Here is a 17667-nt window from a genome sequence, read left to right on the forward strand (position 1 = left end):
TCTTAGGTCGATCAATAGAAGCCTCTGGAGTATTGGTTGGGCCGTGTTCAGCTTCTGCAGTAGTACTTGGGCTACCCTCACCTTGTGCACAGTCAATAGGATTAGAGTACTGTAAGGGCCCAATGATTCTTTCATCTCCCTCCGGATGGAGAAGCACCTTGTCCTCAAGGTGGAATTGCTCTTTCATAACTCCCCATGGTTCCCACGTAGCATCTTCTGGTGGAAGACCTCTCCATTGCACCAAGACTAAGTCAGAATCTGGCTTAGTGTTCAGAATAGCTATGGGTTCCAATATGGGCTGATTATCATTGAATTCCAAAGGAAGTTTTGAAGATGTTGTTGGGGGATTTCCTTTGTGTAGTTTGAGAAAGCTGACGTGAAAGACATTGTGGATTTTGGCATTTGAAGGGAGCTCTAATTTGTAAGCAACTTGTCCAATCCGTTCCAAGACCTGGAAGGGACCAAAAAATCGTTTCTGTAACTTGCCTTGGTAATGACCAGCAACTGAAACCTGACGATGCGGGCGAAGACGAACATAAACCCAGTCTCCAGGTTGGAATTGAAGATCGCGACGGTTGTTGTCTGCCCATCGCTTAATATCTGCTTGTGCTTTTTGGAGGTTGTTGTGGAGTTTACGGATGATGTCAGCTCTAGATTGCAATTCAAACTGAACAGCAGCGTTTGAAGTGTCAGGAGAAAGACCTTGGGGAATAGATGGTGGGGGATGGCCATACACGACTTCAAATGGGGTCATCTTGATGGAAGCGTTGATAGTAGTGTTGAAGCACCATTCGGCCCATGGAAGAAATTTGCCCCACAATGAAGGCTTGTGATGAACGAAGCAACGAAGATATTGTTGCAGTACCTTGTTAACCACCTCAGTTTGGCCATCGGATTGAGGATGGTAAGCTGTGGACATCCGTAATTTGGTACCACTTAAGCGAAAAAGCTCTCGCCAAAACTGGCTAAGAAACACAGGGTCTCGATCAGAAATTAAGCTCTTAGGAAGGCCGTGCAATTTGCAGATCATGTGTATGAATAAGTCAGCCACTTTGGAAGCTGAGAAAGACCTGGGTAACATGCCAAAGTGTGCAGCCTTTGAGAACCTGTCTACAACAACCAATATTGTAGAATTACTTTGGTATGGAGGAAGGCCCACAATGAAATCCAGGGATAAATCCTCCCAACATTTGGTAGGTGGGGGAATTGGTTGAAGTAGTCCTGCAGGTTTTTGAGCTGTAATCTTAGTTTGTTGACAAATTTCACATTGGGTGACAAATGTGTGAACGTCTTGACGCATTTTGGCCCAAAAGAAATTAGCTGCTAACTTCCCAAAGGTGCGTGTTACTCCAGGGTGTCCTGCCAAAGGTGTAGAATGGTACTCATGTAAGATAGTGGGGATGAAAGGGCATGATGAAGGAATCCAGATGCGTTGTTTGAACAGGATTAACCCATTTCTCAAAGAATATAGAGGAAAGTTAACAGGATTTTTTGTGATTCCCTCCTTTAGTGAAAGGAAGTCAGCATTGGTGGACAAATACTGCTTCAGATCAGATAGAAAATCCAATTGAGGGATGGATAAAATGAGAAGGCAGTGCTCCTGTTGTGGTTGTGAAAGTCTGGATAAAGCATCTGCTGCTGAATTAGACTTCCCTGGCCGATATTGTATCTCAAAGTCGTAGCCCAACAACTTGGAGAGGTAATGTTGTTGATCTGGAGTAAGAACAGTTTGGGATAACAACTCTTTGATTGATTTTTGGTCTGTTTGGATAATGAATCTTCGACCAAGTAAGTACTGCCGCCACTTTTGTACGGCTGAGGTAATTGCACATAGTTCCCTAATATAGGTGGATGAATTTTGCAGCTTCGGGCAAAACTGTTTACTAAAATATGCGATGGGATGTCCGTTTTGAGAGAGAACAGCCCCCATGCCTGACCCGGAGGCATCGGTTTGAACTAGGAACGTGTGATCAAAACGGGGCAGTGACAAAACAGGAGCATTCGTTAGTGCCTCTTTCAGATGTTGGAAGGCCTGTGAGGCACTATCTTGCCAAGAAAAATTGTCACGTTTGAGGAGGTCGGTGAGAGCACTAGCGATGGAGGCATAACCCTTCACGAAGCGACGATAGAATCCAGTCAAACCCAAGAAGCCCCGAAGAGACTTGACTGACGTGGGTGTTGGCCAATCAAGAACAGCTTGGATCTTACTAGGGTCTGGCTGCACGCCCTTATTAGAAACTATGTGGCCCAGGTAATGTATGGACTCCTTTCCGATTGAACATTTCTCCCCTTTAAGGTGAAAGCTATTCTGCACTAGCAATTGAAAAGTACACTCCAGATGGGAAATGTGTAAATCCAGTGTTGGGCTATAGACGAGGATGTCGTCAAAGAATACAATGATGAATTGACGAAGATGTGGGCGAAAGAGGTCATTCATGGTGGCCTGAAATGTAGAAGGGGCATTGCACAACCCAAATGGCATGACTCGGAATTCGAAATGGCCGTTATGTGTGCGGAAGGCAGTTTTCTCACAATCGCTGGGAAGCATCAAGATTTGGTGGAAACCTGAAAATAGATCCAACTTAGAAAACCAAGCGGCACTACCCAGCTCATCCAATAACTCATCAATGGTTGGAATTGGAAATTTGTCCTTCACAGTGGCGGCATTGAGGGCGCGGTAGTCAACGCAAAAACGCCAAGTCCCATCTTTCTTCTTGACAAGGATAACTGGGGAAGAAAAAGGACTCGTACTAGGCTTAATAAAGCCTGAGTCAAGCATCCGTTGCACTTGCTGTTCAATTTCGTGCTTTTGGAAGTGGGGATAACGGTAAGGTCGTACTAAAATTGGTGAAGTATTTGGCTGTAATGTAATACGGTGATCTGTGGGTCTTGAGGGTGGTAAGGTAGTTGGTGGTTGAAAAAGAGAGGAGTATTTGTGGAGGAGGGCTTGAAGGTGGGGGTGATCAGAGGTGGGAGTATGTGTAATAGTGGTGGCGGGGGAAGGATGGGGTGTGGTTGTGGTGGCAGAGTAAGAGTGGAAGGATGATGAGTATGTAGGCTCGAGTGTGAGTTGGAAAAGAGCCTCAATACTATTTGTTTGTTGCAGTCTCCGTAATTGGTGGACAGAAATTGGGCTCGGAGTTGGGCCGGTTTCTCCTTTCAGTTCCACTAATTGACCTTCCCACATGAATCTCATAAAAGGGCCATTGTAGTCCATCACAAATGGGCTTACTTGAGTCAACCAATGAACCCCTAATACAATGTCAGTACCAGACAATTCTAATGGATACAAATCAATGGAGAATTTTAAAGAGGCCAAATGAAGTTGGGCCTTGGGACAAAAAGTTGAGCAGGGGAGAAAATCACCGTTACCGACCATTACTCTCAAAGGAGTCGAAGTGGGCTCATTCTGGAGCTGAAGGAAATGAGCCACCCTACTTTGTATGAAATTGTGTGTAGCTCCACTATCCACCAAAACTTGGACTTTGTACCCGTTAATGGATCCCGTCAGACGTAGGGTGCGAGGAGCCCATTGACCCGAGAGTGCATGTAGACTAATGAGGCCTGATTCAGGAGAAGGGTCATCTATAACCCGTGGATCTGAGTCTGTTGGTGTATCTGGGTCATCGTCTGGTTCGGTTGAGACTAGAAGGAGAAATTGAGACTTACAACGATGCCCACGCGTATACTGTTCATCGCAGTTGTAGCATAAATTCTTCTCTCTCCTTGCCTGCATTTCTGTCTCTGTTAATCTTTTGATGGGTAGTTTATTGGGGGGTGTGGGTAAGAGTGGTGGTAGTGGTTTTGGGGAGGTAAGTGGTGGTGTGTTGGTTGATGGAGATGGACGGGAAAAACGATTGAATGGGGGGTTGCTAGAGTGTTTGTCCTCATGCAGCTTGGCAAACGCAATAGCTTGGTTCAGGTCTGACGGTTGGAGGACCGTGACCTCTCGACGAAGGTGGGGTTTGAGGCCCGAGATAAAACAACTCAGATAAAAGCTGGTGGGGTAACCAGAGATCCTATTAGAGAGTTTCTCAAACTCAGAGAGGTAGTCTTGCAATGAGTGTGTTTGAGAAAGCTTGCACAGGGTTGCGATAGGATCGTCAAATTTTGACGGAGCAAATCGGAGTTCGAGCGCTCGGAGGAAAGAGTCCCACGAGGTGAGTAACCCGTTGTTGTGCATCCACTGAAACCAGGAAAGGGCTTTTCCTTCAAGAGAAAAGGAAGCGAGCTGAATGCGTTGTTCCAGGGGAGTTTGGTGGAAGGCGAAGAACTGATTGGCTTTGAAGATCCAACCAAGGGAATCCGTTCCATCAAAGGGCGGAAGGTCCATTTTCATCGATCGGTAAGGGGTATTGAGAGGTTTAGGGTTGAGTGAGAGTTGGTTCTCAAGGTGGGATGTACGATTGTCAATGTCCATGAGGGTGTTGGAAAAATTGGCTTGGGCTAGTAATATTTGTTCTAATTTGCGGTCAAGGGAGGTGAATGGGTCAGGTGAGTCGGCCATGGATGGAGGAAGTAAGACTCAATGAAAGCACCAATTGTAAGGGGAAAAAACAGAGAATAGAATAATCTGGAAGAAAACAGGACAGAGAAGGAGAAATTCAGAAGAGACACGTAATAATTCTTTCTTATTCCCAACATAACAGAAAGGTGCTTTATATAAGCACTACTCCTTACAGCTAATATTCCTTCACATGGTATAACGGTTTCTCCTAAAAGGGAGACACGTCACTTAGTAACAAAATCCCTAAGATAAATTGGCTGACGCACAACCCTCTTAGGTCGATCAATAGAAGCCTCTGGAGTATTGGTTGGGCCGTGTTCAGCTTCTGCAGTAGTACTTGGGCTACCCTCACCTTGTGCACAGTCAATAGGATTAGAGTACTGTAAGGGCCCAATGATTCTTTCACCTACCCACTTTATAGTCTACATGATAAGTCTTGCTTTTGCCATTCCTTCGAAACAGTATTAAAGTTTTTTCGTGACATTCTTACTGTTTAACTTTTTAAAACTGATTTCACTTTAGAAGTGTGAAACATGATTATTGGTTAAGTATTTGGATTGCCAATATATATCTTAAAATGTCAACTGTTTTTAATAATCGTTACAAATTTACACTTTTTGTCTTAGACCCCATTATCAATTATTACACTCATAGCAGCTAATTGTAATGCATATTATCTATTAATGTTCATTCTCTTTAACTGTCAACTAATATAGCTGTCCATTTATAACTAGCATAAGGAAAGTTAGTTAGAATGGGCGGTGTTAATAAAAGTGAGATATTGTATTTGGGATTATAATTTGTGATCAAGATTTGTCGAGGAGGCCATGAAATTGTATCCATATTCTGTGCTTTAAAAGTGATGTGAAAGGGTCACACGACAGATTCTTTTTATGCATTATACTAATGTGGGTGCCTTTATTCTTTACTTGGTCCTATCCTACTGCATTTCCTTGTGGGTTTTTCAGAAAATTTTCCTTCAAAGCAAGTAAAGAATAAAGGACAACATTTTCACAATAACACTCTCGTGTGCTTTACATTTGTTCTCCTAGGTATGTGTCGTGTGAACATATGCAGAAATTCTGTCACATGTATTAATACACTTCTTTTTTTCAATATTTGAATTTGGAGATCTATGCTCTTTAATTTTCCCATTCTTGTTCGTGTAGTAACTGTTTGTGACAATTTAATGCATTTGACCCGCCACAAATACTTACCAAATTTCCATCGCACAACCGGAAATAGTGGGAACAAATTATTTAATAAACATTATCATTACGCAAATATGATTTTACACCTTCTTACATTGGAGTCAATATATAAATTTAAGGGACGCAATACTTAATATAATTTCATGCAATTTGAAAAAAATAAAAGGTTTAAATGTCCACCCTGGTCCGCCAGTAACTTGCATAAATAACGTAGTTGTAATAATGTGTAAGTGACGCCTAAGAATAATGGACCAATTACTATGGAATAATCTTATGTGCGTAATAATATCAATTTTTGGTTGAAGTGAGTTTTAAATTGATAAAAAGGACCGCACGACTAAAACAACGATGAAATAAAGTGTTGTAAACGAAAACTATCCAACCAAATAATCAGCACAACCAGATTATATTACAAAGTTGGCAAGCTCAATTGCACTGCAAGTGCAAAAGGTGAGTAAATGCCATACATACAGAGAGAGGCAATTTGTATGTGCTTCTGCCTCTCCAAACTTTTCATTATTATTATTAGAGAGATTGGACCACAGGATCCTGGAGGAATATATGGCCTTTTTAGAAGGAGAATATGTAAGCTTAAGGTTTCTCCCAATCATCATGAGATATACATTATGATACAACATTAAGCTGGAACAGCTTCCGGCACTTTGCCATTGCTTGAGGGTACCAAGCTATCATAATATTCAACCAGCACCTTCCATCCACCGGGGCACATAAATCCATCTGGAGGACTTTCTTTATTCCTTGCGAGTGTACGCATCTGAAAATGCAAGTAACCCTTGTTAACATAATATTCAACCAGCAAGAACATCTACTCCAAGGTTTGGTATTCTGAGAATAAACATACCTTTGTGCCTGAGATGAACAGGAAGTCCTGAGGCCTTGAAGGGTCAAAGAATGCCATTTTACCCTGAGTCTTGTCATATGCAGCAACCTGCAAAAGAATGAAAATGATCATCACCGCATACATCGAAGAGGCCAAGTGAACTTTTTACTTCACTCAACATCAGTGAGAAGGCAATTCTCAATCTCAATTACCCTGAAAGGAAGAATGTTCAGTCGTTCTAATCCTGGTGCCATGCTCAATACTTTCTTCCCATGGTCAGCATCATACAGATCTCTTTTCTCAACTGGATGGCTCATGCCTGCAGGGTCACGACCAACAATGTAGAAGTTAGCCCCTGCATTTATCCTAGCCTTTGCATGCCACTGCACCTCTGTGGGTCCAGCATAGTGCATGGGAGAAGGGAATATAGATACAACAGTTGTCTCTGGATCAAGAACACCATCCTCCAGTACCTAAACAAAAAACAGATTGATAGAGCTGAGTTTTTCTGTTGAAAGAAACAATGCTAATTAGGAAGACGGGCATCTTTACAGTCTGTGTGTGTGTGAAGAAAATTTGCAAACCAACGGGATTATTAAAATCCAATAGAAAAGGCAAAGAAAGTAAATGGGTTTAGTAAACACACCTTTTCGTGTTGTTTCATTCTCCAGTCAAGGGGGACATCATCAGCTTTGGTATAGCCTCCCAGTGGATGAAGCAAGAGGACAGGATTCTTATAGCCCATCTCAAGAAGCCTCCTTCGGGTGTCGGTCATCAGCAAAGCATGGCCATTGTGAACAGGATTCCTGAGCTGGAAGGCAAAAACAGCATCAGCATTGCGCCTTGTAAACTCTGAACGAAGTTCTGCAGGGGACAGCCGAAAATGATCAAGTCCATCATTGTACTTGATAGGTTCAATGACCTCTAGGTCACCCCCAATCAACCAATTTCCAGCATTGGTTATTGTTTGTTCAACATAAGGTAGGCCAGGGGCAGTGGTTCCCCAAGTTCGGGCAATTCTTTCTTCTTTAGGGTGCTTATAAATTTCAATACTGAAATAACCAAAAGAAAAATATAAGTCATAGGAATGGCTGATAATAAAACAGTTAAAGAGAAGGAATGTAGAATAAATAAAAATCACACATACAGATATTACTAACATGCGCACTATAAAGCTGTTCAAAGCATCAACTTCAACTGTAATAGCAGACCAAATTAATCGGGAAATGATTGTGTTATTGACATTTGACACATCCTAAGTGTAAGAATCCTAATGATATTCATAATACGAGTCCCTAGAACTTTGTCAAGCCATATTATCTCAGGTTTCGTATCAATGTTAACTTGAATATCTGAATTAGGTACGTGCTTTTGGACAGCACTGTCTTAATACGGGTCAAATGGATAAGGCACGCAAACTTTATTGTCCAGGAACCTATACCAACATGCTTTCAAACCTAAGAAGCCTGAATAAATCTGTTAATCCAGGGATATTTTAGAACAAGAAAGTCCAACTACAATCTGTTAATCCATGTATCCTGGGACCACGGAAATCGGCAAAGCCATATACATATGTCCGTACAAGCACAATATCTATTGAATACTTTATAGTTACAGCAAACTATTGAAATTCTCATATCCTCGACTGGATCTTCTTATGTTAACTTTTTCAAAAGAAGTCACCAAGTTGAAAGTAGAACAATATTATAACCTCAATAAGATTGGAACGACATGGATGAAAATAATGATGAGAAAATCAACAAAGTGGAGAAAACGACAGTAGTGGAAACGGTCTCAAATCCCACTACGGCATTGTATAAGTGATGGACTATTCAACCAATAGCATCACAATACAAAACGAACAGGATTTGACCAAAGAAACAAAAACATATACGGAAATCCTAATTCCCAGCAAATTCGTCCCCAATTTTCGCAACTCCCCCTTTCCCGGTATTAATTAAATCCAATTGCACACGAAAACTTCAGTTCTCAATAGTTAAAATTTAAACTGCACATAGCTCAAGAAACAAATCACACCTACATATATGAGAAGCGCACAACAACCTACCATTGCGTCACAGCAATTTTTTTGTACTACTAGTGTACCCACTCTCTTCACAGTTAATACTCTTAATTTCATATTTTTCTCATACCATTGTAAAAAATAATAATAAGAGTATGATTCCCATAAACTCAAATAATCAATAAGAAATCTGAGTACCACTTATTAGGACTACTAACACGGTTATTTACAAGTCAACACAATGACAATTTCTGATTGAATAACAGTGTGTCAAAAATATAAAATCACGTAAGTACATTCTAAATAAATAAAAAATATACATATAAAAATCCTTCTTCCCCTCCTACTTGATTATTGATGAACTAAGCACAAGAAGAAAAATTAAAAACCACAAAGAACAAGTCACAAAAACATGCTAATTGAGCATGGAATCAAAGCATGATATAATATAAACATAAACGAGGGGCAGATGTGTGAGTGTCTTACTCATTGAGAATGGCAACAGGGTCTCCTTTGGAATCGAAAAGAGCTACCCTTTTGTTATCCCCGATCCGATGCTTCTGTTCATCATCGATGGCGAGGACGATAGGCACCGACATGTTGACGAGGGAGCCATCGTCGAGTCGGAGCGAGTTGAAATGAAGCGTTTGGAGGAACTCGGCTTCTTTCATGAAGCCCTTGAGGGGTGTGGCCCATCCTTCACTGAGGACGTGAACCCACTGCAAGTCGATTCGCGAAAGCTTGATCCTTGGCAACGACAGCGCCTCACCCTTCTTCAAATCTCTCTCCGAATCCTTCACCACGAGCTCAACCAGCTTCCCTCCGTCAGGTTCGATCAACCCGCTCGAAACACGCACCCCCACTTGCCTCCTCGCCCTGAAACTGACACAGGAGTTGACTTTCGGGGCAGTGGCGAAATGGGTGTCGAAGGTTTTTGAGAGAGAATGGGAGGGAAAGGAGGTTTGGGTGAAAAAAGTGGCCATGGACGCCATTGAAGTGAGTTGTGTTGTGTTGAGGACCCTTATTAAAATGTGCTATATAAAATAGAAAAGGTTGAGTTAGTGGAGAAGGAGGGGCAGATGGGTAATTGAAGGAGGCCCAAATTGTGAACTTGCTTTCTTACTCTGATTGATGCTGATCGTAACAGACAACCTGGGTTGCTCAAAAACGATGAGTTTGGGATTTTATATTTAAAGGGGTTCCTTTGATAGAGACTGGTTCAAGAGGATGAACCTAGACACTTTCTTTTTTACCCGTCTTAGAGAGAGAGATACTTTTGTCTTTACTGTGCATTTAATTTTCTTCACTTTTACCAATTAATATATTAATTAATTGTCATCATTGTGTTCTGTGTATTGCTGATCTGTTTCATGACCTCGCCGCCTCTTCTTTGTGTTGTTTTTCTTTTTATCAATCAATCAATTCATATTCTTTCCATATTTTAAGAGTGTTATTAGTAACTTTTTTAACAAAAATTTTTATATTCGTAGATGCTAAATAAGCAATTGAATAAAAAAAATTCATAATTTTTTAATTTATACTTTATCAACAGTCTACAAAAAAGTATACTTCATCTTTAATTTTTTCTCATGCTGTCATTCAATTTTCCAAGTTTTTACATTTTTATTATCTTTTTTAACCTTTCAATGAAGTGAAAATGATACTATTTTTAAAAAAATTTGAAAACAAAAATTATGTTATTTTATTAAAATTTCTATGAAACGTTAGAAGTTTGATGAATTGATGAAATCGTGAAGATTAAAAAATATCATAAAGTATATAATATATATATATATATATATATATATATACACACATACATAGTATAAATAATTTTAGAAAATAATTATAGTGGTTAAACGATCAAATCGATTATTAAGTGAAATGACTTAAAAAGGGTAGCATTTGACCATTTTGAAGCTCGAATTAGTTTGAAATGAACAGTGAACACACGGTTGGTACACAAATCCTTGACTTACTTTATCAATAATTAGTGGTAGGAACAAGGCGGCAAGCGTTAGCCAAAGCCAAGTTGATAACTTTATCAATAATCAAATTAATTATTATCAACATCGATTTACTTTTCATTAATGAGCAAAAAATCAATCACTCAAATAAAATATATTCTAAATTAATACACAAATAGTTTAGCGACTATTTTTTATTTAAATGAAAACATTTAGATAAAATGTCTGATAAACTTATAGAAAATATTAAAATTATTTAAAAAAACATTAGCAAATCAATTACTATGGTTTTGAAACGGGTTTTAATTTGGATGTGTTAATAATTTTTCATAATAACTTTTAACGATAAATTACGTGTTATTATTTTATTAATTTGATTGAATTTACTTTTAAAAAAATATTTAAAATAGATTCATTACATACCATCCCATACATTATAAAAAAGTTATTATAAAAATTGTTAAAAAAATATTTTTTATTAAAATATCCAACAACATCCTCTCTGTCTAAACACAGCCAACATCATTATACACGAAAGAAAGCCCTTTTCCACTATCTAAATGTCAAACAAACTGTGGAACTTTTTAAGATTTAAAAAAGAAAAGTTTATTATATATTCTATATTTATAGTAATTAAAAAAAAATTGTGATAGTGGTGCTGCATGCCTCTGTTTTGAATAAATGAAAAGCACGAAGCGAAAGCAAAGTAGTTGGCTAAAAAGGTGGAAGCAGCCTCTTAAATAAAGTTTACAGATAATGAATGAATTTGATTTAGTATATGTAAATGGTTTTACCTAAACCTCTTATATTTATATATTATTGAATGAGAAATGTGGGTGAATTATGGCTGGAAGTGTCCCTCTGGCAGTTACCGTGAATCTTCTTGATTTGAAATTGGAGATTCAAAAAGTAGACAATTTCTTAGGAGAAAGCGACGTCGTTCCTTTGCTCATTCCAAGACCAACAATACAGTGAACGTTTCCTCTTTCACGTCCTCATTCATGCTAAATTCCAATTCTTCCTTTTCTTAAGGTGGACTTTCCAAACTGTTTCAAACTTTCAATTTCTTTCTTCTGTTCAAATTTCCCCTATCTCCTTATTTATTGTGTTTTTTTTTAATATATTCAATGCTGTCGGAAGCATTCATTTTAATATAGACAATTTTATAAATTTCCTTCTCTGAATTGTTGTCTTCTTCTTTTGTCTTCCCTTCTAGTTAGTCAGGAAAATGTATCTACAAAATATGTTTCGATGTTTGATTTAATGTTATGTTTTTGTCGCTCTCAGAGAAATATTTTACGGGTTTATGACATTTGCTACCACTATCTATATTTATAGGAGTGTTTGAGGAGCTTATTGGTAATCACATGCTAATATCGATCCAAACACAATATAATCATGTTTATTGCTAAACTTCTCTCGAATATTTCTATGAATATTCGGTCGGTGATTGGTCAGTTGAAAAACGCTATTGAAATATCCGATCAATTTATTATCAATTTTCAAATTTTAGTTGACTTTTAATAAAATTCTTGTTATTTATAAAAGAAATACGCATGGTTTATAATGTTTAATGAAAATAAAGGAAAACAAGTTTAATACCTTATATAAAATAATGTCTCGGAGACTGGCATTTTTTTTTAATTATGTCTATTATACCTAAGATAAAAGGGTTATATTTTAATATGTGTATATATTATATAAAGAAATATAAAGTAAATTATAATTAATAAATATTTTTAATATAAATAAGTTATATTTTAAGTTTATAATAAAAAATATATTTATTCTATTTGCTCTTTTATAATGCTTGTTTAAATTTTCTTTATCCAAGGAAAACATCCAATTTTCTTTATTTTGAATGCAATTTTAATTTAGTTATCTTTTATATTTTCTTTCAGATTTATTTCATGTATATTTCTGTATTATTACATTTTCTCTTCTTATTTTTATTAATTAAATTAAAGATATAACTGAGAAATAAATGGTATCTTGAGATTTGAAAATAACATATAATGTGGTATAAAATAATTTATGTGTTACAATCATAATAATAAGAATATTTAATATGTGTTGGAATTGTCATTAAATTATTCGGAAGTTTTAAAATTCAATATTTACACAATTATGCATTTATAATTTGCTATTTTTAGCACTTTATCAAAATCATAATATATTAGACTTTTCTCCAATAATATAAAATAGATTACACTCAAACATTTGTTCATATTCAAAATTAACATCATTCAAGTTTTGTTATCTCTGGTGGTAAATCTTGACATGTTTTTACAAAAATTTGAGTTTAAAAAATGTCTTCTTATTGAGAATTTTTTTTTTAATAAATTTGAATTTGGATATATATAGAAATTGTATGCAAGTTAGAGAAGTTATTGTCCGAAATGAAACCATCCTCGTGAACATGATTTGACAGATAGTGTTTGCTTTTGGATATCTATAAAGCAATTAAGATTATTCCTTATTTCTAAAAGAAAAAGAAAAAGATTATCATTCTTATTGTTTATGTTGGTAATATAATGGTTAAGAGAAGTGATCTAAGAAAACGCAAGACATTAAATGAATACTTGTCAAAGTATATATTATATTTATTGAAAGAAAGTGGATGAGAACATAAAATTAAAATTAAATTGAAACAATTTAAAATAATGAGATTAAATAATTTTATTTAACTAAGAATGATAAGATATATTTTACTAGTTAATACAAATTAACAATTTTATTAGTTAAATAATTTTATCATTATTAATTTAATTAATATCGATTAACAAAGAAAGCATTAAATTTTAAACTATACGTTTATTTTAAAATATAGTTTAATTCTTATTTTTTTGTAACTTTGTGTTACTCGTTAATTTCATATATGATGTGAAATAAAATGTAATCAATAATTTGTTATATATTTTATTTTAATCTGTATGAGTAAATTAAAATTTAAGAGAAGTGTAATGAGTTTCCTGCTTATTATTCTTAACTAATTCCAGTGGAAATCATAATGAGTTTTAAAATGCCAAGTTTTCTCTTTCAAATTTTGAACCCACAGTTGTCCATTGCTATACTTAATAACTATTATCAATCCTTAATTAACAGTTCAGTAGTTGACTTTTTAATTTGTTGCATATGTCTTTTTTTATTTAGAGATAAATATTTTTAATACAAAAATACTGTAATTTTGAACATGTTTTTAGGCAAACTTGTGTTAAAAATTAGTATTATCTTATGGTAAAAACAACTTTTTTAAAAAACAGATGCAGTAAAAAAGTGGAACTTTTCTAAAAATACGAAGCTAAACACATTAGTTTTTAGTTGTATAAAAATCACCTAAAAACAAGTAACTTTTTTGCTATCACACTTTTTCTAGAGAAAATAAAACACGAAAAAAAAACAACAAAACATAAAACATTTTTTTCTATCAAGTCCAAAAGACCTATTAAATATACTTTCAAATAAATTTATTTAAATTCTTCACTATAAAATAAGTTAAACCTATTGAGCATAAAAAAAAATATTCCCCTCTTATCCTTTTTAGATAAAAAGAATCACTAATCTACGAAGTCCATGTTTAATATCTTAGTAAAATTACCTTATATTATTTGTTAAAAAATTATCATAACTAATGCCAAAAGATTATTTTCTGTTCATTCAGTATTTTTAAATAATTCAACACAAAGTGAGGAAGAGACCCGTCATAAAAAGAGTTTACAATTTTACTAATTACCTTTCAGTTTGTATAAACAAAAACGAATAATTAAACTTAATAAAAAATAAGAGAGACACGCTTGCACTTATTGAGAGGGCATCAAATTATGCAATATAATTTGTACACGCATCATTATTTTTATAATTACAACTGTTGTGAATTTAATATGGAATACAGAAATGCAAATAGGGTTAAAATTAGTCAAATAATTCTCCCAACCACATGTTTGAGCTAGATTGGGTAGGGAGAAAATGTAAGCTAATTACATTAAAACAAAACTTAATGGACTTAAGACAACTCATCTCTATAACTTCAAAAATCAATAAAATTCAATTGAAATTTAAAAAGAATAAATACACTGTAAAAAAATTAAGTATTTTATTTCTAAAAAATTCCTAATATGAAAAAATGTCTAGAACTATTCCAATATCAAATAACCATAACTCAGTCATAATAATACGAAAATTGTTTTTTAAGATAATATTAATGTCTGATGTGATTTTTGATCATTTTCACTTCTACTTTCAACTACAAATTTCTCAATTTAAAAAAAATGTTCATAATAAATCAAACTATTGTAATATTAGCCAAATTTTTAATTTGGGTTTCTCTATTATTCTAATATATTTAATCATTTTCTTCATAGCATAAATAAAATCATCATTGATATGATATTGTCTAAAAAAAATATGAATTTGGACCTATAAAGAGACACAACAAAAATAAACAAAAGAAGAATGTGAAGTAAGATAAGGATGAGGACGCGCATCATTTAAGTCGAGTGAAATTCCAAAAAAAAAAATGCTAATTTTTAATAATAATCATAGTTTTAATTCAATGACCAATAAAGTTTTGTCAAATAATACAAATATATATAATAGGACTCAAAATAAATTTTTAATACCCCTATAGTGTTGCAAATTTTCTTTTACAATAATTTAATATTTCCTTAAAAATAATAAGAATGAATTAATATAATTGATATTGGTTAATCGATTAATCTCTTTAATATAATCAATTTTTTTAATAATTATATATTTTGTAAATAAATAATCAAAATAGTAAATTTTTTTTTAAAATTTAATGTTAAATAAAATAATTTATTTTAATATATTATTTTTTAATGTAAATTTTATATATTAAAATTTTCTAATATATTTTTTTAATTTGTAATTATATCAAATTATACAAGTTTTAAAACATATTAATATAAAATAAAATTATACAAGTTTTTTAATTTTGTCTCATTTACTTTTCTTAACAATCTCACTTTTGGTTTTTTTTCTTTCTTTTTCCACTCTCCCCTCAATTAAACTCAAATAAAGGCTAAGCGAATCAGTTCATGTATTCCACCAACATGGAATGTATCAATTAAATTAGTTAATAAGGTGAGTTAAGTCTTAACATGTTGGAGTGTTTTCTTCTCACACCCCTCTAGCATAATTGATATAAAATCATGAAAGAATAAATGAATGAAATGGTTTTTGAAGTTATCTCATTTGATAAGAAGTTAAAATAATAATATAAAGAAATTAGCCACATTTAGACTTTTAATACTATTATTTTAAGTGTTTTAGTTAATGTGATATACTATTAATTAAAGTTTAATCAAAATTCTCGATTTTGAAAATACAAAATATCATTTTCTTAATTAATAATAATAAAATGAAAATTTGAACAGGTGATTGCTCACAACGGACATCAGAAGAAACACAATAGGGTATCTTATCTTGGATGTGCTTAATTAGTCGACAAACATGTATGTGGGGGAATTAATAACAAAGTAAATAATATTGGTGATTGAATATCTATTATGTATCTTAATAATGCTTATCTGACACACATATGGGGCAAGCATAGCATAAATATCGTATCAGGAAGTGACAAATTGATTCTAATCACTACCAAAAAAAATTAATTTAATCAAACCTGCTATATTTAATGTAAAAGCATGTCCATCAGTAAAACAAAAGGTAGTGGAGTGGGGAATCTATTGCTACGACTTACAACACATACTAATCTTATTTTCCAATAACCCAAAACTAATCTAAAAAATATGCCACGTAATTGCATAGAATACGACCCACAAAGACTCGTAAGAAAAATATTCCAGGGTTCACAATAACTAAAATAAAATTATATGCATACAAGTTTATATTTTAATTAATCGGTTTTTATGAGTGTTGGAGTCATTTATTAATTAGAAATAAAATCAATTTAAAATATATAAATAGATATAAGTTAAACTTTAAAAGTAATTTTATAAAATTAAATTAGATTTAAAATTCATTTTTCCGTGTTTTTTGAAATTACAGTAGTTTAGAAATCAAATTTCTGTCTGGAGATATTTGAAGTCTATGAATAGTTGGAAAGCTTTTATTCATTTGAATCTAATTAACAGAGGTAGAGAAGTTGAATACAATTATAATAGCATGCGCTAGTTCTGCTTTTTATTTCTTTGTCCACACATAAAATGTGTCAATTCAGTCAGAAAGGATTGACCCAATTAACAATAATTGAGTTGCTATGATGATTAAATTATTGATAACGTACACGAGAAAGCTTTGTTTAGAGACATAATGGATTACATTTTGCTTGAGTTGTAAGAGTTTGTTATCAAAGAAAAACAAACATATTTTTCAATTTTTCTCTTTGTGTTAAATAACACGAGAGCGACAGAAAATAAATGGGCCTTATATATTTTACTTTATGCACTCCACTCAAGAAAAGAAACGGCACAAAAAACCATGAAAATGACAAAACTATATAATTCTCCTGTATTTGTTAAATTGAAAAAGACATCATTTTTTTCCTTTTCAATTTCTTTCTCTTTTAATCCTCTTTCATTTCTCTCGTATTAAAGAAATATAATTTTTTTTTCTCATCGCTTTTTTGACTTGAGATTTGTGTGCCAACAATTTGATTCATTGGTTTTTAGTTCAAAATTAGGTTCATTGCTTGGTATCAGCCAGCCGCTTTTTTCAAACCGGGCCTCAACATGCTTGAATTGGGTGTCGCTGATTTAGGCTTTCCTAATTCCCTGATTTAGAAGGCACTTTCTGTTTTTATCTCCTTATTTTGCTTTTGTATCTCCTTTTACTCTTTTTTCTTTCTTTCTGTTACTCCCTCCACACCCCAAGTATTTCTGTACTATTTTCTTTTATTCCAAAAATAATCTACACTTCCTCACTTTTTCTTTTATTTCAAAAATACCCTACACCTTCTCACCATCCTCAACAATCTTTCTCTTTCTTTCTCTGCATTAATGTTGTAATTTAAACTTGTGATATATTGCAAAATATAAAATTCAGAGGAAACTTCAATATGAGTGCTTCTACCACTTTCATTTTATAAACTTAAAAGTTAGATGTAAATACAAAATAATAAACATAATAATATTAAT

General features: G+C 34.0%; 1 protein-coding gene across 1 annotated transcript; it reads right to left on the reverse strand.

The window, feature by feature from the left end:
• Positions 1-6093: 6093 nt before the first annotated feature.
• APS1 (ATP sulfurylase 1) lies at positions 6094-9735 on the reverse strand. Its single transcript, XM_047311201.2, has 5 exons — positions 9069-9735; positions 7206-7611; positions 6772-7032; positions 6581-6667; positions 6094-6493 (listed from the first exon to the last, which is right to left on the reverse strand). The coding sequence occupies exons 1-5, from the start codon at positions 9572-9574 to the stop codon at positions 6356-6358; spliced, it is 1398 nt and encodes a 465-aa protein (XP_047167157.1). The 5' UTR covers positions 9575-9735; the 3' UTR covers positions 6094-6355.
• Positions 9736-17667: the final 7932 nt, after the last annotated feature.

The sequence above is a fragment of the Vigna umbellata genome, chromosome 8, assembly GCF_029865625.1.
Source record: "Vigna umbellata cultivar VRB3 chromosome 8, Vumbellata_1.0, whole genome shotgun sequence".
Taxonomy (NCBI): Eukaryota; Viridiplantae; Streptophyta; class Magnoliopsida; order Fabales; family Fabaceae; genus Vigna; species Vigna umbellata.

Bases quoted from the DNA above. Each gene is read 5' to 3' on its own strand.
- APS1 (XM_047311201.2), bottom strand. From the start codon at position 9,574: ATGGCGTCCATGGCCACTTTTTTCACCCAAACCTCCTTTCCCTCCCAT. The intron at 7,033-7,205 runs GTGTGTTTACTA...TTTTTTGTTTAG, and splicing joins GAATGAAACAACACGAAAAG to GTACTGGAGGATGGTGTTCT. The intron at 6,668-6,771 runs GTAATTGAGATT...ATTCTTTTGCAG, and splicing joins TGAACATTCTTCCTTTCAGG to GTTGCTGCATATGACAAGAC.